This window comes from Gymnoscopelus braueri, assembly GCF_963280865.1.
Source record: "Gymnoscopelus braueri genome assembly, chromosome: 17".
NCBI classification, from domain to species: domain Eukaryota; kingdom Metazoa; phylum Chordata; class Actinopteri; order Myctophiformes; family Myctophidae; genus Gymnoscopelus; species Gymnoscopelus braueri.
In genome coordinates, this window is record NC_137617.1 from 43,186,559 (window position 1) to 43,210,564 (window position 24,006).

At 40.4% G+C, this 24,006-nt stretch overlaps 2 protein-coding genes across 2 annotated transcripts in view; both read right to left on the reverse strand.

Moving 5' to 3' along the window:
* LOC308104262 (kelch-like protein 38) overlaps positions 1–24,006 on the reverse strand; it is a 116,100-nt gene that overhangs the window by 43,930 nt on the left and 48,164 nt on the right. The window lies entirely within an intron of this gene.
* On the reverse strand, positions 1,724–23,549 carry LOC308104369 (kelch-like protein 23). The gene is made up of 14 exons (XM_080454781.1): positions 23,473–23,549; positions 20,891–20,983; positions 20,053–20,169; positions 19,343–19,537; positions 17,273–17,407; positions 16,986–17,177; positions 16,532–16,675; positions 15,380–15,515; positions 10,901–11,038; positions 8,183–8,317; positions 6,130–6,321; positions 5,510–5,656; positions 2,165–2,342; positions 1,724–2,066 (listed from the first exon to the last, which is right to left on the reverse strand). The coding sequence occupies exons 3-14, from the start codon at positions 20,131–20,133 to the stop codon at positions 1,925–1,927; spliced, it is 1,815 nt and encodes a 604-aa protein (XP_080310907.1). The 5' UTR covers positions 20,134–20,169; positions 20,891–20,983; positions 23,473–23,549; the 3' UTR covers positions 1,724–1,924.

The following is a 24,006-nucleotide window of genomic DNA, read 5'->3' on the forward strand; positions in this document are numbered from 1 at the left end:
AGGTGAGTAACGACACATCAAAGATAACACTTAAAATGTCCGGAATTCTCCTTTAAACAAACTGCTTTAACAGTCATTCAGTTGCATTGGCTATTTTAAAATAGCAGATCTGCAAGCTCAAAAACGGGTCGCATCGCGACACGTTGTGAGCTTGTAGATCTGCTATTTTCAAAATATACGAGCGCTTTTGCGTCGGGACTCGGGAGTCCCGCGGTCGGGACTGCCGACGATCTTTTCATGGACAGTGAGGTGTACAAACTTACAGTAGCTTGTCCTATGTTATGAAGTTATGTCATAGAGAGTTTTGAAGACTACAACCTGACTGGGTTAAGGATATAAACCCGACGCTCCAATCTCTTATTAACGGGACGGACCGAAACCACTGCCGTCTCACGGGGAATATCCTACATGACTGCTTGTGCACTGCTCGGTATGGGTTAAATAAATTAATATACAAACGTATTCCATTCATGGCGATGTGATTGGTATCATAATATGTCATTCATGTAGGCTACAAGCCTACGTGACAAAGATTGTACCGCTACGGTAGGGATTACAATACATGAAAAACACAGCTGGGCGGGCGTGTGTGTGTGTGTGTGTGTGTGTGTGTGTGAGAGAGAGAGAGACAGACAGGGGGGCGTGTGCGTGTGCGTGTGTGGCGAGGCAGGCGGGGGAAACTCTTTCTCATTGGCTTTTGATGTCTTTGGTCGTATTCTGGTCCTTCTTCATGTCGTAAAATCGGGGCGTTTTGAGAATATTTAAGGGCGTGTTATTTAAATGACGCTAGGTTCCAGCCGTGACATTTATCAAGCCTGGGACCAAATGTAGGCTCGGATCAGCTGTGTAGGATTCGTTGATAAATGTGACTTCGACGTTGGTGTACGGCCGAATATATGGAAAAATATAAGCCGGTTTATAAGCTGCGTTGATAAATGAGGGCCAGTGTGTCTCTTCTCTGTGATGTCTAAGCAGGAAGCTTCTTAATCATCATTGTTTACATTATATCAATCTAATCTAATCGTATTATATATCCATCAATATTCTGTCACCTTTAGGATGGGACCCTTTAGGATTTTAACGATTCTGGTTTGTTAAGGATTCCCTCTTAACGGTCCGATTCCATAACTGTTCCCCTTTGACAATTCCTATATTTATCAAACATTTTAACACTCTCACCGCCGGGCCCGTAGCCTACGGGCCGATAAATCCAACTGTACAGCGCCGATCCCGTAGCCTACGGGCTGTGGTGCTTTTTCATTTTTTTCGAAAAAAAAACGTTATTCAATTTTCTAGTACGGCACATTTCAACGTAACACCACCGGAAATGGAATTATTCCGGATCACGTTTTGCAGATCCCGTAGGCCTCCATTCTAAAGCGCACACTGAAACGCCATTTTCTTCGATTGTAGTTTTTCTCCTCGCTGATCACTGTTTAACATAAACCGTTCTAACTACAACATGGCGGCTCCGTTTGACACGTGGTTTGGACTGGTACACGCAGGGAGATCTCCGCGATGTTTACAAACAGTGCACAGCTCAATCCTAAGGATTTTAACGAGGTCTATGGCGACGTGAAAAAAAATAAAAACAACAATAAAACGTTGGCACTGGTGAGTACATTATGAGATTAACCTCTGGCGGTCAATGTGTTAATGAAAGCCAAAATTACATTGATTTTTTTTTATTTCAGTCAGGGCTGAATGGGCCCTTACAGGTCTGTAACTCAAGAGTTATGGTTGTCCTTGAAATTAAAACGTTTTAGAACCACTAGTATTGTAATTGTATAGCACACATGAAGTCCACATACCAGCTTCTGACAGAGTGACAAACCGGTTCCAAATGTGATGGAACCGATTCAGGTTCCTTAATGTTGGATACAGTTCCTCCGGTTACGGACGCCAACCCTAGTCAACATCAGAATCACATATGCCTAATGGGATGACCATGATCCCTCCTCAGCTTGAGAGAGACACATTTGACACCGGAGTAAGTTTCAGGGACCTGCCCCACAGTTTCCCACGTGTCCGTCTCTTCACAGTAGCACTCGATGTTAAGGGCAGAACTACATGAAGAGACACAAACAAACAGCCGTGAGAGAAATGTCTGGTGTGGACAAGACGACATCTTTTCCCAGACATTAATGGAGCAGTAGTGTCATACCTATTGAATGGTATAGAATGGCTCCGCCCTCCTAGTACGTAGATCAATCCATCCACCACAGCCATGCTAGGCGAGTAGCGTTCCACTTGCATGGGGGCACACATGGTCCACTGGTTGGTCTCGGGGTTGTAGCACTCCATCCTATTTTCCATTGTCTTTTTATCACCATACAGACCACCTATAGGCAAACAAGAATTAACAGGATAGTGACTGTTAAGGCAGGTACACACTGCAGGATATTTGGTCCGATTATGCTGTCGGCAACCTTTTTTGGCGCTCGCCGACAAAACCTCCCGATCGGCCTTTGATCGGCGAGATAATGCTCGCTGTGTGTGAAAGGCTCTGCGAGACGATCTGGCCGATATCATCGCGCTCTGCGACGGCTTTTCAAATAACTACCAGGTTAGTTATTCGGCTATGTCGCCGACTAGACATCTCACAGTATCATACAGTATGAAAGGGGTCTGCGAGGAGATCAGAGCCACAGCCAATGAGATCACATTACAGCAGCCACCGTGGCTACCTGACCAAACAGCAACAAACAGACCGACCCCTCCCCCACAATATTTATATATATATATATAGAGAGAAATAAGCAACCAGATCTATGAAAACAAGCCCAACAAAAGCGACAAGCCACATTAGCACTTTTAACCTAAATACAAATACATTGGATTATTGAAAATAGACGATCTACAAGCTCACGTTGTATATAGGCTATTTTCAAAGAAGAACATATTGGAGAAAAAAAGATGGAAATTGTGGAATATTTTCCAAATCCACACAGATCTTGTATGGGGGTCTGTGGCACAACATATTTTCAGAAGGGGGGAGGTCTGCAGACAAATATTAATTTGGGGGTCCTTGCCATGAAAATGTTTGAAAACAACTGGTTCCAACATCATTAGGACACAAGGCCAAATAAGCAACTAAACTGTCAAGCAACTTTACAGAAAAAACAAGCCCAAAGTCGCTTATAATAAGCGGACATGGCAACGCTAGTGCTGCGTAGCCTACTTGACGAGAGAGAGAGAGAAAGAGAGAGACGCATCACGGGAGACGTCGATTAAAATGACTTTCCTAGTGAACTATCCTACAGTGTGTAATCCCTGGTCAAGCTATAGTGTGAAAACCACAACGATATATGACAGCCGATTTCAAGAAATAAACTCCTGCAGTGTGTAATGTTCAACGATCAGATGAATCCCGACACTTTAAAAGTCCTACAGTGTGTACCTGCCCTTAGTGTGTTTTATAATATGCTCAAACTACAGTAGAGTTTAGGTGAGTCTATTAGGGAACTAAGATCAGTGGTGGAAAGTAACTGAATACATTTACTCAAGTACTGTACTTTTAATTTACCTGAATGTTTCTTTTTTCTTGTCTTTTTTAATACTTGTAACTTCTACACCACTACATAGTCCCCCCAGGAAAGCGCGTCAAGTCTTGCAAGTCTTGATTCCGGAGAGCAATTCTTAATTCCGCGGCTTATCATTAATATTCCGCTGGCATTAAAAAACAACCTGAAATTACCAGTTATCAAGCAAAAATAGATTAAGTTCTAATAATCAAGTAAATTCCATAATGAAATGGATACAATTAATTTTTATACCATCCTAAAACACTAAAATACCGTGGAACATAGTAATTGAGTCAATGTTACTGGTTATAAATAGGTGGTCCGATCAGGCCGATAGCAATCACCGATCCAATCATTTTTAATTTTATTATTTTTGTATTTATGCATGTAGAATGCATTTTTACCATTTATTTTGTAGAAATACAAGACAATATGTCTCAAAACACTGGCTTACAGTTGAATTTTTGGCGACTAAAGAAAAATGAATTAAAGAAATTAAGACAAATACTGAACATTGGCTTGCAGTTATTGCACATAGCCAAATGCAAAAATAAATAATAGGCTTGTCATTCAGGATGGTAAATAATAAAGTTGTCCTTTTGAGGAGAAGTAGAACTTAGAAGTCACACTTGAAGTTGAACATGAGGGGGAGGGTCCCTCTACAGGGAATTACTTGATATCTAGGCTGCACGGACAGACACAAGAATCACAGCTGCCATTAATTAGTGCTGTTCAGTGTTGATTGCCTAGTGGTCAAATTGGGGTCAACGAGCCATCGTTAACTTGCTTCGAAGTTGGGCTGTAGTTGCAGCACTCTCACTCTCACTCTCTCTTTCTCTCTTTCTCTCCGTGCCTGTGTGTGTGAGAGGAGGGGGAGGAGGGGGGGGGGGTTTAGCAGCAGCTCGCACTGCCCTGAGACAGAGAGAGAATACTTCTCCATACGGCTGTGTTTTACAGAGATTTTTCTTGTTTTCTGCACTATGCCTTGTAATCCGGACGGCTTCAAAATCCACGGATTGCCTTCTAATCTGCGGTAATTTCTGCGATCGCGGAATCGCGGATTCCTGGGGGGACTGACTACAAGTCAGAGGCAAATACTTTATTGTATTTCTTTTTGCAATTATTTCTTTCCCTTTCCTTTATTTATTCAGGGAAGCCCATTGAGAGCAAGCTCTCTTTTTCAAGGATGCCCTGATAACATCATATAGAACACATACATAATGAAAAACAATAACAAACATTTGAATCAAATTACAATGTCACAGATGCAAATAAGAATAGTGTTACATGAAACAGGTGCAGTTCACTGTGTAGTGTGTCCTCAAGAAGAACCCTAAATGTCTCTATTGAGACCAACCGCACCAGTTTCAGAGAGTCCTGAAGTTTGTTCCATTTGTGTGGAGCATAATAAATGAAAGCAGTCTTTCCTTGTTCACAGCTCTTACGTGGACTGGTATATCTAATGTGTGTTTGTGAACGTGTTGAATGTCCAGTAACCTTTGGTTCTAAAAGCGAGGATAGGTACAAAGGAAGCTTAACACACAAGGACTTATAAATAAATAAAATACAATGTTGCTAATGTCTACAAACTGCCAACGTTATCATACAAAATACAGTGATGGTGTACAGTGATTTGACCGTTTAGGCCTACTTACTTTGCTAATTTTGATTATTTATACTAAACATGCATTAACTGATAAATGATGATTATTATTATAGGTTAAGCCATACAGCTACTCCACCTGAACCAGATCTAACATTAAAGTGATCAATACATTAATGCATTACTTATTACAATTCAACAATACAACTCTGAAACTGTGAAAAGGGCCGTTAGCCATTTGGTATTGCAAGCACATTTTAATTTTCTGCCTATATTTTTTCTCTTGAGTAAAAAAAGTATTTCTATATTCTGGTGTTGTTATTCTTACTAAAAATAAAAAAAGAGTACTTCTTCCACCACTGACTTAGAAGAGGTAAGATACCTGTAACATAGATCTTTCCATTCAGAACACAAGCAGCTGATTCATTACATGGAATCTGCATAGGAGCGACTTCTGTCCACTCAGATGTTTTAGGGTTGTACTTGGCCACCTGGGGCCGTTTTGGACTGAAGACATTTGGATCACCACCTAGAGTCCAGGAGGACACACATGTCAAAACATTATTCACCGTCAACAGGAGAAGCATGAATACATAATAATACCAAAGGATTTGTAGTACATTTTCAGTGAACCATTATGCTTGACATACACTATATCATGCACAGTAAACATACATTGCTGCTATGCTCAGGCACCTTAGTCATTTAACTTAAAAAGAAATCTCAGGTACTTTTGTAAATATGTAGATAACTTGTTTGGCCTTTTGTTGTTCACTTGTTTGATCTCCTTCCCACTTGCCCCCCCCCCACCCCTCTTCTTCCGCCCCCCTCTTCTTTCTATGGAAATAACGTTGCGATGGGAACGATGTACAAAAACGAATTTCACTTACTTTTTTACCTTGTAAACCTGTGATGTGACAATAAACCTGATTCTGACATGAAAAACACAACCTCATGAAGCCCAGCAGGCTGAACCAGCAGGTGCATAAATCTGTTCCATACCAATAAAATAGAGCTGTCCATCTAGTGCGACCACATCACAGCAGTTATTATCGTAATGCGCTGTCACACCGACAGAGTCCATGAGCTGCCAGGTGTCCGTGTTGGGGTCGTAGCGTTCCATCGAGAAGTCCCTCGAGTTATCAGCCCTGCAGTCCCCCACTGCAAACACATATCCATCCAGCATCACCAGACCTATGTAACATGTGGGGTTGAGCAGAGAAAAAAAAATGTAACTGATGAAGTGATGACCTTGGCCATAGGTGCCTATCCGATGGGTGCTCAGGAGCTCAAGCACCCACGGGAGACAGCGAGCACCCACTAGAAATGCGGCAGTCGGACAGTTAAAATGCTTTGTAACGTGCACGCTGCACAGGATGCATGACATCCTGTGCAGTCATTCAGTGCCAATGACGTGTAACACGTCACTTTTTTCCAAAGCCCACAGTGCCAATGACGTGTAAGTTACACACGTTTGACATGTTACACGGTGTAACATGTCAACACTGTTTTCAGTGTTTACGCTAGATGGTCCTATGACTTCCGGAGAAAAGGTATACCTGGAAATAACGTGATCACAACAAACCCAGCCCTGTCCGATCTAATGTTAAAGGATTTGGAAAAATACATTTTGCTTTGTTTCTTTGGCGGGAACAAGCTATATTCAACAGCCAACAAATAAAGAACGGAGGGTGACACGCTTTTTTTCCAGATGGAAGCAGACACTCCACTGTCTTTTGCGACACTCGGTGTGTTGATCGTCCTGGAGCTAAATATTCTGTGTCTCTTGAAAGGTTAGTAATATTTCTCAAAAACGCTGGCACCACTGGCTGCAGACTATTCTGAAAAGCTCTGGCAGTGAATGAGTTAATACTCTCCCTCTGTAATCTTTAAAGTCTGATTATTAATTCCTCGCCAATAATCAAATTGCACAACTTGAACTTGAGCTCCCATTGGCGAAATCATAAACTGCCCCATAAAGCGCCTCTGACCTTAGCCATAATGCACTATGCAGCATCTCATTGGGTAACCAAGGGAAAAACACTTAGCGGTTATTCCAAAACAAAGACAGGGCAACAGCTCATTTTAAATGCTGAAAATTTGATTATATGAAAAAACAGTATCTATGATCCATGTTATAATTTGACATTCTCGTAAACAATACATATACATTACATACATATATTCTATAAGTCATGTTTGAAGAGCTAAATCCACCCTGTCTCCAACATTTCCCATACTAAAGTCTGGGATGTCAGGAGTGGAAGTAGCATTACCTTACTGCTGCTTGACCGCACCACTCCACTAACACAGCAGTATGTACAATTTGCAACTGGATCTAGTTGTGATGTCATTATTCTGCAGTTGGAACAGATACATTTTGCTACCTGTACAGACGCCTTTTCAGAACCTGCTCATTTTAATACATTTCCATATAATTTGATATATAGCAACTGATATGGTCTAGAATTATATTCTGAAATGCGTACATTTGGTTTACAAATGTGGCTATTTGGAAACAGACCATCTACTAGCTGATGTGACACGTACAGTAGTGAGCTTGTAGATTTGCTATTATTTGAAAGAAAACAATTAAAATCTTTTTTTTTAAAGTTGCCTATGGTGACCTGACCAAAATACGGCCACCAGGGTTAATGTGGTAAATTTGAATGTGATAGTTTGTAGGGGTGTCGGAAAAAATCGATTCGAATACGAATCGCGATTCTACTGTTGGACGATTCAGAATCGATTCTCATTTTCAAAAAATCAATTTTCAAAAAAAAAAAAAAAAAAAAAATATTATCAGTTGATAAACCTTTACAATTATAAAAGCTACATAAATGTACTCTGTTCTCATGCCAGCAGATTGGAGTAGATCCTGAAATCCTATGTTTTGAATCAAGAATCGTTTTGAATCGAGAATCGTTTTGAATCGGAAAAAAACGCTTTTGAATCAAAAATCGATAAAAATCGGAATCGTGACCCCAAGAATCGGAATCGAATCGATTTGTGAGATAGCAGACGATTCACAGCCCTAATAGTTTGACAATCTTACTCAAGTCATAGCATGGCTTTTTCTTGGGAGCCATCTTCAACCATGAGTCATGGTGAACATCATAGCGCCACATCTCTCCGCAAAGATAATCATCATCATTATCGACATAGCCTCCGGCCAAATACAGAGTGGAACCTATGGTGGAAGAAGAGCAGAATTAAAACAAGTTAAAATAAATGAGAATATGTATACTAGGCCTGACCTCGACTAAGTCGACTAGTCGACTGGTTAGTCGCGGGGGGTCCGAGTCAACTGCGTGTCTCTTAGTCAACTCTAGTCGAAAAAATAAAAATAAAAAAAAATGACAAATTTTTTTTAATTGTTTTTTGGCCAAGTCTACACCAGCAACCACACGTAACTTCCACTTTATTCTTCTTATTCCTCGTCTTTGTATTGGTATTGTTTGTGTTGGAGCGCCTCAGTGCGGCTGCAGAGTTCATGTGCAACCTCTTCCAAAGAGAGAGACACTAGAAACTCTGCTGGAGACACAAAACAAACTGTGTAGACTTGGCCCTTTGAAAAGAAAAATATTTTGGCCCTAAAAAAGAAATACGTTTTTTTTTTTTTTTTTTTTAGTCGACTGCCAGTCGACTATTGGCAATTAGTCGCCAATTAGATTCGACTAAACAAATCCTTAGTCGGGGACAGGCCTAATGTATACACAACTTTACATTTCTTCACATATCTTCCATCTTATTGTGATGGTTTACTTATAAAGCCAAGGAATTCACCAAAACAGTACCAGTGTGTTGTGAATTACGCTGCCAGGTGGGCTATATAATACACTTTATTTGTGTAGCACTCAAAGTGCTTTACAGAGCCAGAATAAAGCACAAGTGCTTTACAGAAAAGGTAAAAACAATTTAACAATAAAGCAAAAAAGAAAAGCAAAAGCATAAAACATAAACAAATATAAAAAGGCAATGAATCAGTCGAAACAGTGAGGACTTCAATAACACAGAGATTTAAAAATCAACTAAAGGCCTTTGCAGACAGGGTGTGATTAGTCAATCAGTTTTTACCGCATGCGAAAAGACGCACAAATCGAACTGGGTTCGATTGAAAAAAAAAAGCACCACCGCAGCCACTTGCCGCACGGCAAATTCGGAGCCGGTGTGCATGAGGTCATAGAGAACCATGTGTTCATTTAAAAAAGTGATATTGTCCGTTTTTTTCGTGCGAAAAATCGCACCCTGTCCTCAAAGGCCTTTAGAGCAGAGGTCTTCAACAGGGGGTCCGCGACCCCTAGGGGGTCCGCGGAGGTACTGCAGGGGGTCCGCGAAATTGTTGTTTGATTAAACAATATTTTTGTTTGAAAAAAAATAAATAAAATGTTTTATTTTTCCCCCCAAAATGTCAAATTGTCTTTAAACATAACATGAATCCATAGCAAACAGATAAATGGAGGCACAATGCACAATAACATGGTATGTTTATACATATTTTGTAGAGATTTTTTATTTGCACACCTACTGGGGCAGGTGCGTAGGAGCAGGCAATATAAAACACAATTGTATACATACAATATATGTGGTAGCCCCCCCTACCCTGCGAGGTAGGGGGTCCCTGCTCCATCTACCCATCAGTTTGGGGGTCCCTGGCCTGAAAAGGTTGAAGACCCCTGCTTTAGAGTGAAGAAATAGGTCTTGAGTTGTGCTTTAAAGCTATCCACAGAGGCTGCCAGTCTTAATTGGAGTTAATTCCAAGCCGTCGGCCCGTAGAAGCAGAATGCTGCTTCACCGTGTTTTTTATCAGTCATTGTAGGCACTTCGAGCAGGTCAGCACTAGAAGACCCGAGGGGTCGGTTTGGAACATATCTAGGCAGGCAGTCATAAAGGTAGGAAGGTGCCAGACCATTGAGAGCTTTATAAACAAGTAATATATTTGAGTGGTGCCAGCCACTCCTACACTTGACCGTGTGTGTGGGTCTGTCCGTCCATTTGAGCACGGCCTCAACAGCTGCAGCTGATTGCAACACAAAGATGCAACCAGTTACACTAATTCAACACAAACAGGAGTGCAACACAAAGGCACCACTCACTTCACACTGGTTTTAAATCAATCCTAAAAAACAACCGGGAGCCAGTGTAGTGAAGCTAAAACTGGAGTAATATGTTCCCTCATCTTAGTTTTAGTTAAAACACTGGCTGCCGCATTTTGAACAAGTTGCAATCTGTCAATTGTTTTCTTTGGGAGGTCAGATAAAAGTGCATTGCAGTAATCAAGCAGAGAGAAAACAAAAGTGTGGATCAACGTTTTTGCATCGTCCAACGACGGCAATCTTGGTAACGTGATTAATGTGTGTATTAAAATTCAATTCAGAATCATTAATAACCCCCAGGTTCATTACTTTACTTTACTTAGTGTTACTTTCTGCAGTCAGGTTACAGAGTTGACTTATTATTGATTCTCTTTGCTCACTAGAACCAATTATGAGAACTTCTGTCTATGTCTATCTATCTTTATATCTATCAATAAATTAGGGTGTTGATCTGCCAATATTATAATAATAATGATAGATTCGAGTAATTATCTTGTATGTGTGTGCAAGATTACATTGATTTCTATGAATGGCAGCTTGTCCAACATGATGGTTGCTAAGCTAGCATTGAACAAACGCTATTGTTGGGTGGGGCTTAGTGATCAGTCTATTCAGAGGTAAAACAGTAAGGATCCATTACAGGTCTTAAATTGATTGACTCTGATGGTAATCCTCACCTGATGCAACCACAGCATACCCGCTTACTGTCATGGGCAGTCGTCCAAGAGTCTTCCACTGATTGGTCAGGGGATCAAAGCTCTCAACTTTGTCCAAGCTGTACCTGCCCGAATATTTATGTAGCAACGTCACGATCACTTCAACAAACAGAGGAGAAGGAGCAGGTCAGACAGAGCAGATTAAAGAGCTTTCAGTGTGGCAGCCCCAACCCTGTGGAACTCTCTCTAGTAGGGGGCACTAAGTGAAAAATCGTTACGCGGTGGATAAAAGCATGAAATTTGATACAGATGTCCCTTGGGTCATCCTAAAACATCCTAGAAGGGGTGCCCAAAAAAATCTTAAACAGGAAGTGAGTTATGGACAAAATTGAAATTGAAAAATGGCCACCTAAACCGTTGACCGTTGACTCAAAAGACACCAAAATAATCTCCAAAAATCATAAAATGTGGCACACATGTCCCTTGGGTCATCCTAAGACATCCTAGAAGGGGTGCCCCAAAAAATCTGAAACAGGAAGTGAGTTATTGACCAAATTGAAAATGGCCGCCTAGTGTTGTTGATTGACTCAAAAGACAACTAAAGAATCTCCAAAAAGTATAAAATGTGTCACACATGTCCCTTGGGTCATCCTAAGACATCCTAGAAGGGGTGCCCAAAAAAGTCTTCAACAGGAAGTGAGTTATTGACTAAATTGAAAATGGCCGCCTACAGTGTTGGCAATTGACTCAAAAAGCCTATAGAATCTCCAAAAAGCATACAATTTGGCACATATGTCCCATGGGTCATCCTAACACGTCCTAGAAGGGGTGCCCAAAATAATCTGAAAGAGGAAGTGAGTTATTGCGAACGCAGCGGAAGGAGGCGCGCCAAAGGCGCGCCTCCGCGCAAGTGGAGCTTACTATGAAACCGTGCTCGGGTTGTGTCTCTCTCTGTCTCTCTCTCTGTGTCTCTGTGTGCACTGCCTGTGTGCAGCTCCTCTGACATAAGTAAATGTCCAATTTAGACGTACCATACATCAAATGAAAGGTCTTTGAAAACTGAACACACCTGTCAAGGTTGCGTTTAAGCCCGCCCCTTCCCCCGGAAGCCACGCCCCGGAGAAGGCTCCTAAAAACTCCCCATTGAAACCCCATGTTAAATGAAAAGTGCCCGAATTGCTCCCAAACTTTTTCTACCCCCCCTAAGTGGGGGTCTACGAACAAATACTTCGACCTCGGATTTTGGCTCCGCCCCCCGGAAGTGGGTGAAACAGGCACTTCAAACACTTTGTTGAATTGTTCAAAAACATTCAAAGTTTTTTTTTTGTGAATTTGTATTTTTCTAAGATGCTCCTTTTAACGCAGATTTTTTTTGTATTTTATTTTTATTTTTTCATTGGTTACTTTTTTTAAACTTTTTTTAAAAAACAAATTGCGTTCGCTTCCCGCGTTCGCGCGTCTTACTTGTTGACTAAATTGAAAATGGCCGCCTACAGTGTTGAAAGATGATGCAAGATACCTAAAGAATCTCATAAAAGCATGAAATGTGGTACAAATGTCCCTTGGGTGATCTGAACGCATCCTACAAGGGGTGCCCAAAAAGGTTTTAAACAGGAAGTGACTGCCTAAAGCAGTTGACACAAAAGAAAACATAAAGGGACGTCATAAAAGTGTATAATTTGGTACGTACATTGAGTGCTTCTTAATATATCCTAGAAGGGGTTATTTATTTGTTTGTTTGCTTGTTTATTAAACTTTTTAGGAAGGGACCATGTTGAAGAAATTCTAAATGGCTGTTTAAACAGTTGACCATGGCAGTCTGCATATTATGCAGACTCAATACGACAGGTTATGCAGTGCATAACCTGCCGTATTTTGTAGTCTACCTTCTGTTTTCATTTCTACATCACTTATTTATTTTACTTTCTGCATATCTTTTTATTGTACTCTTTGAATCTTCTTTATTTATCTACCTCTGCATATTCTTATTTATTTTACTCTGCATCTTATCTTACTCTGCATATTCTTATTTTACTCTCTGCATCTTATTTATTTTGCACTCTACATCTTCTTGCTTGTTTTACACTCTATCTTCTCATGTATTTTCTTCTTGATCATTACTGTTTTTTTGTGATTAGTGTTTAGTAACTACATGTATTCATGTGTGCCATTTTGCAATTACCAGCACATTGGCATAATGCTCTGCAAGGTAACCCAGCATCCCGGCATCTACACTTTCTCGAACAGAAGGGCTCAGCTTTGCAGCCACACTTGAGTTCTCTACAAACTTAAGCAGCCTCTGGCAAGAGTGTCCATAAAGGTGTCCACGAATCAGCGACTTTAATCCATCCATATTTGTCAGGAGATGGTAGAGATTGCATAGCTTTCAGGCTTCTGGACCAAATGCCAGATTGGCTGCTCGATTTGAATATTGTAGCAGTGCAGCCCGTGTGGGAGGAGTGTTTTCCATTTAGAGACTATTAAAACTTTTTTTTGGCACCCCTTAGGATGCATTCAGATCACCCAAGGGACATTTGTACCAAATTTCATGCTTTTATGAGATTATTTTTTATGAGTGTCTTTTGCATCATCTGTCAACACTGTACACGGCCATTTTCAATTTAGTCAATAACTCACTTCCTGTTTCAGATAATTTCAGGCACCCCTTCTAGGATGTCTTAGGATGACCCAAGGGACATGTATGCCAAATTGTATGCTTTTATGAGATTCTTTAGTTGTCTTTTGAGTCAATAGATAACACTGTAGGCGGCCATTTTCAATTTTGTCAATAACTCAGTTCCTGCTTAAGAATTTTTTGGGCACCCCTTCTAGGATGTCTTAGGATGACCAAAAGGACATGTGTGCCAAATTGTATGCTTTTATGAGATTCTTTAGTTGTCTTTTGAGTCAATCGACAACACTAGGCGGCCATTTTCAATTTAGTCAATAACTCACTTCCTGTTTCAGATTCCTTTGGGCACCCCTTCTAGGATGTCTTAGGATGACCCAAGGGACATATGTGCCAAATGTTATGCTTTTTGGAGATTCTTTTGGTGTCTTTTGAGTCAACGGTCAACAGTTTAGGTGGCCATTTTGAATTTTGTCCATAACTCACTTCCTGTTTAAGATTTTTTTGGGCACCCCTTCTAGGATGTTTTAGGATGACCCAAGGGACATCTGTATCAAATTTCATGCTTTTATCCACCGCGTAACGATTTGGCCATTTTTGGTGGTTAGTACCCCCTACTACTCCCCATGGAGATTAGAACCTTCTGGGATAGAGCTTTCTACGGAGCCCCTGAAGGGACATTACTAGGTAGATTGTTTTAAGGGTAGGTAAACATTTTTAAAGGGTGACTTTATTTTTAAAAGGTTTATGTTTTGTGGTATGGGGGAAAAAAATCATATGTTGGCAGAAAAAAAGAGGAGGCTATAAAAAAAAATTTTTTAGGGGGTGACATTTTTTTAAAAGGGGAAGGATTTTTTTGGGGAGGTTAACATTTTTTTTTATAAAAAAGGTTTAGCAAAAATCGTCCTGTTGGTGGCACTATAACAGGCCAATGTGAAAAGGGTGGCATTTCTTTCTCGGCCTAGTGGGAATGTGCATGCGAAATGTCACTTAAATTGCACGCTGCGTTCATGATTTGAGACATTTTGTTCAAATAGGACCAATCCTTCAAACTTTGGAAGTCAATGTTAGCCAATCAGGAAGGAATATGAAAATTCCTTCCTGATCACATGACTATAGAGATACTGTGTATCGATTTGTGAGATGTTTGGAAAAATCCGAAGGAGTAATATTATTATTTTTTTTTACAGAAGTGGCTGGATGTGCAGGGCAGAGGTTTTTTCTTGGCCTGTAGGGAGTTTGCGTACAAAGTTTTAAACAGATCGGTCCAGTTATAGGTAAAAATGCATAGCATGTTATAGCGCCACCATGAGGCTGATTTGAACATTCTGAAGTGGCATTTCTTCCATGGCCTAGTGGCACTGATCATGCAAAGTTTCACAGCAATCGCACACTGTGTTCATGATTTGAGGCATTTTGTTCGAAACGGACCACTCGGAGCCAATCAGGATGGAATATGAAAAATCTGTTTGGTTTAATTACTATAGAGATCATGTGTACCGATTTGCGTGATGTTTGGACAAAATCTGTAAGAGTAATATAAATAAAAGGTTTGCCAAAGATTTGCCTCTTGGTGGCGCTACAAAAGGCCAATCTGAAAATTTCGGGGCAAAAATTCTGCTCTGGCATCCAGGGAGTGTGCATGCACAGTTTCGCTGCGATCAGGCCAACGGTGTCAGACATTAGCTGCTCGCAGACGGACGGACGGAGGACAGACAGTCCGGTTATAGTCTCCACCATGCCTTCAGCCTGGCAAAGACAATAACCATTATGAAGCCTGAATATCAAACCACAGTCATATTTATTATTGGCAGATAAACCTTTTCCAGCATCATCAGGTGCAACATGCATGCATGTGTTCAGCAGGGTACCTGTGGTCCTGCGTGGGTGTGCTGTGTTACAGTAGGGACGCTCCTTGGCTTCAGAGATGAACCTCTGGCTCAGAGGCTCAACCACAGTGAGGAGGTAAGAGGGACTGACGAGAGGCAGACGGATGTGCTGTAGCACCTTAAAGAATGCATAGAACACCAAGTATTTACTAGTCCAACTGGAACAACATTATATAATAATTATGCATATTACCAGCCAGTACCATATTTACAGTAGATGCCAAGCATGTATTGGAAAGTGACTCTACCATCTACCTTGCATTTAGATGACCCCTGACATATTGATAGGCAGAGACCTCTGATCGTCTGGTAAGGTGAGACTAAGGTGCCGTTTACACGAGGACCGTCTCTACAGAAAACGGCAAAATAAAGTATCAGATGTGCCGTCCGTTTTTCAGGGGTTGAAAACGCAATAAAGTGAAACCTCCTTCCAGGGTGGAGAACTTTGAAAACGCTGCGCCTCGCGTCTCCGTGTAAACGTGCAATAACCTTATTTTTAACTCTATGGCAAAAACAGTGTTAACCAGTGTTGCCAGATTCTGCGAGAGAAATAAGCAACCACGTTTATGAAAACTCAAAAGAAGCGACTTGGCTACGGCTATTTGAAAATAGCAGATCTACAAGCTCACAACGCGTTGCGATGCAACGCGGTGTGAGCTTGTAGATCTGCTATTTTCAAAAAAGAAGAAAAAATAATCTTGAGAAAATAAAAAGATGTCGATCTCGAACATTTTTTAAACATGTTAACAATATTAACAACACAAATCTTGTATGGGGGTCCCTGACACAACATATTTTCAGAAGGGGGGGGGGGTTTGTGGTCAAATACATAATTTGACATTAAGATGTTTAAGAACCACTGGTTTAAACATTAGGAAACAAGCCCAAATAAGTAACTACACTTTAGAAACAAGCCTAAAGTCGCTTATAATAAGTGGACATGGCATCCAAACAAACAGCTGATAGGAAGAAGACACGTCACCGCCACCTAGCCACCTGGCATGCACACTACAGCATTAGAACTCACTGGAGCGTCTCCGTGTAGATGCGAAATTAAAAGTGACGACGGTACGGCACTTTGTCGTTTTCTGTTCTTATCGTCCTCGTCTAAACGTAGCCTAAGAAATGACTGACCTTTTCAAAGCTCTGCTTGCGGGTAGGACACTTGTCTAACCACAGCATGGCAGCCTCAAACACCATGTCCTCCTTGGGCACATTGAGATGGTCACTGGAGAGAACCTCTGTCAGTCTTTCCACAGAGAGAGACAGGAACTCTTCCTATTGATAGAAAAAAAAATACAGTAGATTAGCCCATATATGGAGAAGACTGTTCTCATACTTCATACTGAAGTAACATTTTCTCCTCTGAAGTGCTCACTGGTGATAGATGTTTTTTTTAAGTGAAATGGACATGTGCCTGTAGCTTATTAATATATATATCCAATCACTGTGACTGATTGAATGTTTCTACCCAGGTCTGGGTCAGTTGTGCTGGTGGGAGGTTGAGTAATAAAACAATGTTATAGCAGCTAAAAGCCAACTACAGACTAAATTAACTCGGGAAATATACGATTCCTCAATCACTGACCTGCTGGTAGATGACACTGAAGTGTTCCAGTATGTAATCCATGCTGTGTTTCTTCAACTCTTCACAGGAGTGGTCATCGGCACAGCAGTAAAACTCTACACAGTTATTTATATCCATGTGATCCATCATGTAGTCACAGCAGGCCTCTTGAACAGGCGTGACATCAAACAAGTCTGATGCTGCTAGCAGGGCCTAGAACAAATGAACAAATTAGCTTTATGGAGCACTGAGGTTATGTAGGACAAACATGGAGACAACGAATGAGGTTTATGATGATAATACATTACCTGCATATTATCAGTAGAGATGGAGACCTTAGAAGTGTAGGCATAGTTCACCAGCAAACCAATGATCTGAGGCTCCACTCCACTGATGGTCACCCTTTCCTGTGTGGACTCCATCATACCAGATGTAAACATGGCCTGTGCAGGTTGAAAAGCAGAATGGTTGGTTTGGGCGTGTTTATGGCTTAGGCCTTTCTTATTTACATAGTGTCAACGGTTAATGTAATTGGTAATTGGACATAACATGGAAATAGCATGATGATCGGTTCCCCTGAAAGCCAAGGCAGAATTAAAATGCATTTCCTTAAAGGTAGGGTAAGTGATATTTTTGGGTTAAAAAAAAAGTATTTTTTTAAAAGGTTAAAGCACTATATTCTGATCATTGCTATAGAGTGTTTGTTCAGTAACAAGAGTCTCCCCGTCTCTCCAGCTCTTTAATAAACAGAAAATACATTTTCTGGTAGGTGTCAAAATCTCAGCCAATCAGGAGAAAGTACCAATTTTTAAGCTTCATTTTTATAGTGTTCCAGTTCAAATTTTGCCTGCTCATTTCTTAGTGTCATCACTTCCAATTTCACTTGTTTAATCTATATCCTGATTGAGTTCTCTATCCTGATTGGATAAAATTGGAAATGAAACTGAAACTGAAACGAAAATGCATTTTCTGTTTTATACAGAGCTGGAGAGACATCACTCCTTATATGGACAGGACACTCTATAGTAACGAGCACTATCAGAACATTTTGCAATTATTTGAATAATTGCAAATCACTTACCCTACCTTTAACAGCAGGTCAATAAAAGTATCAGTGTTTCCCCTATATGAATTTAACAGTGGCGGCACGCCACGCCTTGTTTTTGGCCACCAGCTTGATTTTTATAAAAATAAGAAAAATATAGATACACATATATATATATATATTTTATGCGACAGTTAATTAACAAACTCAACGGTGTTCAGCTTGTAGGTGGGCAACACCGTTGTGCGACAGGGTATGAATCGGGCCGTGTTCTTGTGCTCTCCTGGGTCTATGGGTCTCGTGTGAAACGGCTCTCCCTAGGATAACAGCTTTCTATGGGTCACAAAGGTTTCAGTAACCTACTAGGCTCCACCGTGCACCGTAGGTCGGCTCGCTGGAATGGGTTTTGTTTTGTGTTTACGTTTATGCTTTTCTAAAATGATTTCAACGCAGATGTTGTTGTTCAAAAAGATGGATCAAGACTATCATAGATGTATTTGATCGATTATGACATTTGTATATCTATGAAAGTAAAAGTCTGACTCGATGATAGTCTTGATCCAAGGCTAACAAGATGCATGCCATGGACGCATTGACGGTGAGTAACTTAAGTTGAAGCTGGTATTTGCAGAACGGCGTATTCATATTCCGGGCCAAATCAATAACTTTGCGCTTGCCTGTACATCATCGCAGAATATTAAATCCGACCCCCTTCATATGGGAGAAAAAGAAAGCGGTCGGTGGTGTTGCGTCACTAAAACAATGACTGATAGACAGACATAAAGGACTTGAGCTGAGCTGCTGTTTTGGTTGTCAATAGCCAGAGTGACACTGTCAATCTCAGACACCTGACTTAACTCTTTGACTGCCAGAGTATTTTCATAATGTACTCACACAGTGCCAAGCGATTTTCGTGTTTTTAGTAGTTTTAAAGTTGTCATAAAAGTTTAGAAAAAAATGGACCCAAAAAAAAGAACAGATATACAGGCGAAAGAAAAATAACTACAAACATGGAGTCGACGGGAACGGAATGACGTTAAATCCATTATTTCCGTATCGTTTGTGCTACAGTTTTACTGCTCCCTTCGGATTCAAGATCAGACCGTGACGGTCTATAAAACAACATTAAGTAAAATCATCAAGTAAAAACTCGGGATTTCTCGTTCTGGCACTGAGGGCATTCAGAAAAAACTCGGGATAACTCGGGGCGTGGCACTGAGAGAGTTAATACTTTGAGGAAAAAATACATAATTTAAATTAAAAAAATCCTTAAAAATAATTATTAAAAAGAATTGTCGCTTCCGGCGCCATGAAACACCGAGTGTGTATTTACCTCAAAGTAAGGGCTGAAGGAGGCCAGTACATAACGATGGCAGGGGACCTCCTGTCCCTCACAGCACAGAACCACATCACACAAGGTTCTGTTGAGACGCAGCCTGTTGAGACCCTCTAGGACCTTGTTGGGATGGTTGGGATCCACAAACGTCTCAGCATCCAGGGAGGATAGAGGTGCACTGGTGCCGTCCTCCTGAAGTGCAACGACATCCAGAGGGACATTTATAATCAGACAAATAAACTACTATTCATCTGTGAGTAACGTTACTGATCTGGTAATGATGCTTGAAAATTGTCACACCTACAAGGGAGATGCTGCTGTAACTGGCTGCAATTAGGCTAACAAAATTAAAAAAGAGAGAGAAGGGGGGGTGACCTGTTTATTATTATTATTACTATTATTTATTTATTTCTCAACATTTAATCATGTCTGGATGTGTGCTTGCAGGTACACATTTATAGATATCGGTTGTCACTTGTCACTATCAATTTGTAACTCTATTTATTTATTTATTTATGTATCTATATTTGTTACTAATATATAATATATTATTTATCTTGTTTGTCTGCTTGGACATTAACCAGTAATGGGGGGGGGGGGATGTGGGGGAAAAAAATACAAAATGATATTGAAATGATGTTTTCTTCTGTCTACTCTGCTGACAAAAGCTGAAAAAAACATGTTAAAAAAAAAAGACTGTCACTCACATGGTCAGTGTCCAGTCTCATCCTCTTGGCAGCCTGTGGTGATTCTCTCTGGCAGGCAGCATCCAGGATGTTGTCAGCCATGTCTGAGGTGAGGTGTGGTGGTGGAGTGGGTCTGGTCTGCAGAGAGAACACACAACATTACTGTTACATGTTTGTTACATGATTCTACAAATGTCTTCTGAATCCCAACAGTATTCTGAAAAAAAAAACGTATGTTTCTATATCAGTGGTGCTCAAACTTTTTCATGTCAAAGACCCTCAAAATGATATGTATTTGACCGCGGACCCCCACCTCAAAATATTTAGTTCCAGGGACCCCCCAGAAGCAAAGAATATAGTTAAAAATGTTCACTTTAAAACAATATATATTCAAAGATTTGCAAAAAAAATCTCGATTTTTTAAAAATAGCCAAAGTATAAAATAATTATTTTTAGCTCAAATCAAAAAAGTGACACAGATGCGTTCCAGGTCTTAATGGGTTAACTCTGAGAGGGTACAAAGGGAACCTTGATGGAATGAACATGATTCACTGATCAAACTACAACCGTTTTTATTGCCTGTTGAACACAGTGATTTAATTCATTAGTGAAATGAGGTTGTAATAATGTGTAAAAAAGATGTGAACGAATGCAGGATTGGAGTTACTCTCTCACCACATTTAAAATGCAACGAAATAGCTTCTTGACCAAAAGGGTCCTCTTTATATTTGAACGACACTATGTTGCCGTCTGATTTACTGACGTTTTATTTAATCAGGGGAGGTTTGTTGAGCATATCAAGTACTTTTTTGTAATATCCTGGCTACAACATACTGTTCAGTTAACAGACATTTTGTACCTGGGAGCTTCACAGTACAGCCTGTCTTCTACGGCTGGCCACTAGAGCAGGTTGAGTATCAGGATTATTTTTCTGGGTTACTTCTTTGACAAACTTGAAAAGGAACAAGGACATGTTTCTCAGTGAGTGGAAACAACTAGTATTAAGCATCATTATGCTTCCTATGCATTGTGGCTTTAAAGGGATAGTTCACCCAAATAAATACTTTTTTTCTATCGATTAGTCAGCCCATGGAGACTTGAATTCATGGATTTTTTTTAGTTTTTGTCGCTTTCCTAAGCCAATAAACAGCGGACCGGTAGGCTGCCGTTTCCGGTAGGAGATACAATAAATATCGATGAATTCAACTCAAGTCTCCATAAGGTGAATAATCGATAGAAAGAAAGTCCTTTTGGGTGTGAACTATCTCATATCAAATAACATGTCAGCAACACACCCTAGAGACTCTTCTCCCTCCTGGCTTCCAAGCTGTGGAATAAATGCTAGTTTTTTGTATTGTCCCTGTTAAACAAACATAACAAAAATAAAGTATAATAATAATAATAATATTTGAATATAAGCCCATTTTTTAAGACCAATATTCAGATATCATTTCTGAGGAATGTTAACAGGCCTACTATATACATCACTGCTGTATACACATACCTGCATTGATAGTATAGTGGTGTAGAAGTATACAGAATATATAAATCACTGCAACATAGTACATAGCAGTATTACTATTACACTGCTATCTATAGTAGGATGGCAACCTGGCATTCCCCATTGTGGGCATGCCAGTAATTTAAAATAATTTAAATGTTTTTCAAAATATAAACAAAACAGCAGATCTACAAGCTCACAGTCGGTGAAGTAGAACTACAGTATAGCTACTGTACAGAGGTCCCCTTCACACAAATCCCCTCCACCAAGTGTATGTATGTGGACTGAATATGAAATTAAATGTATGTGTGCAATCATTTCATTTACACAAGTATTATTTTGGTATATGTACTGTGTATACTATCGTCTGTGTAAACTTCCTTTTAATGCATCAACCTCATCGAGACAACTATCTCATGTGCAAACACACTTGGCAATAAGCATGGTTCTGTTTCTGGAGTATTTAGCCTGTATTAGTAGTACAGTAGTAGTAGTAGTAGTAGTATCTAACCATGATGTAAGCCATTGGTTCTCAAAGTGGGGTTCTTGAGGGGGTACCAGGGGGTCCCCAGCAAAATGTGTCAATATAGCATCACAATAATTTTAACCTTTTATACAATAAAAATAGCAGATATACAAGCTCATAGCGCGGCACCGAGTGCTGCGCTATGAGCTTGTAGATCTGCTATTTTTGAAAAATCGTGAAAATGTGTGCAAATCTTTGAATATATATATTTTTATGCAAACATTTTTAACTCAAATCTTTGCTTCTGGGGGTCCCTGGAACAACATTTTTGAGATGGGGGTCCGCGGCCAAATACATATCATTTTGGGGGTCCTTGGCATGAAAAAGTTTGAGAACCACTGATGTCAGCAGCATCAGCACTAACCAGGTGATCAAATAATGAATGAGGAGGAAAAGGATTCAAACAGACGTTGATTATGGGGTGATGGGGTCTACTCTAATATCAAACTCTGGTCTACATGTGTCTTTATTAGCCTTAGATCAAGACTATCGAGTGTATTTTATCGAGTCTGACTTTTACTTTCGTAGCTACGAGTCTCGTAGATTCCAGGGAAAACTGGGGGGGTGGTCAGTAGGACTCTCGTAGTACGAGAGTCTTAGTGATCGCCCCCCCCCACAGTTTTCCCTGGAATATCACCAATAAAGCCTGGATTTCTCCAAACATGTACAAACCCAAAATATAAATGTGCTTACGCGCTTGCCCCAAATGTTAAGTAGGTGTCCATTGTGTTTGTTTAATGTATTAGTCCATATGTTTCAATAAAAAAGTGTTTTAATACCGTCTGTGGCCGAACGCCTTTTCTTCCCATCGTTTACTTCCTGTTTACATTGAGTGTAATTCCGCCTTTCACCGGATGCGCCCCGTCACTACCACCCATTGGGAACTTCTGACAGAATCAGCCACAGACGGGATTAAAACACTTCTTTATTGATACATATGGACTAATACATTACGCAAACACGTCAAACACCTAGTTAACATTTGGGGCAAGCGGGAAAGTACCTTATATTTTGCATTTGTACATGTTTGGAGAAATACGGGCTTTACTGGTGAAATTCCAGGTCAAACTGGGGGGGTGGTCACAAGACTCAGATATAAAAATGTCAAAATCGATACAAATCTACGATAGTCTTTAGGCTATCTAATGCTATGTCTTTATCCCACCATTACTTCCACATCACCATCACTGCCTCCTGGTTAAACAACTCACTGGTTCTTCCTTTACTCACATTTATTTAACATCTAAGATGTTAAATATTAACACCATTCTAACATCAGCCTCAATCCAACGTCCAATTGTAAACGAGCTCTCACAACACGCAAACCGACACAAACATAACGTACACATGTATATTTGTACATCAAACGTAAAACTCATGAACACAAAGACAAACACACCTCAAATAAACATACCTCGTTGTTTTAGACGTTTTAAACTTTAACAACAAACACACTTTCCTCCCGCAGCTCCTCTTCAAAGGGACGACGTGTTACACCTAACTGTGTCCTCCTGACAACAAACACACTACAGAAGATCAGTTCCGGACACAAAAACTCCTGTGTAAAGTTGTTGTGACCTGCAGGGGGCGCTATAACACCAGCAAGACTGCTCCAAGAAAGCAGGGCTGAGGAGAGCTTTTGTAAAATAGCTCTATAAATCAGTGGTTTTCATGTCAAGGACCCCCAAATGGATAAATATTTGGCCGCGGACCCGCATCTGGAAATAGGTTGTGCCAGGGATTCCCAGAAGCAAAGATCTGGGTTAATTTTTTTTCACTATGTTCAATATCTTTTTTAAATAGCAGCTCTACAAGCTCATAGTGTGGCAGGAAGTGATGCGCCATGAGCTTGTAGATCTGCTATTTTTTAATAGCCAAAGTGTAAAAGGTTCACTTTTGCTGGGGACCCCCTGGAACCCCCAGAAGTACCCCACTTTGAGAACCACTG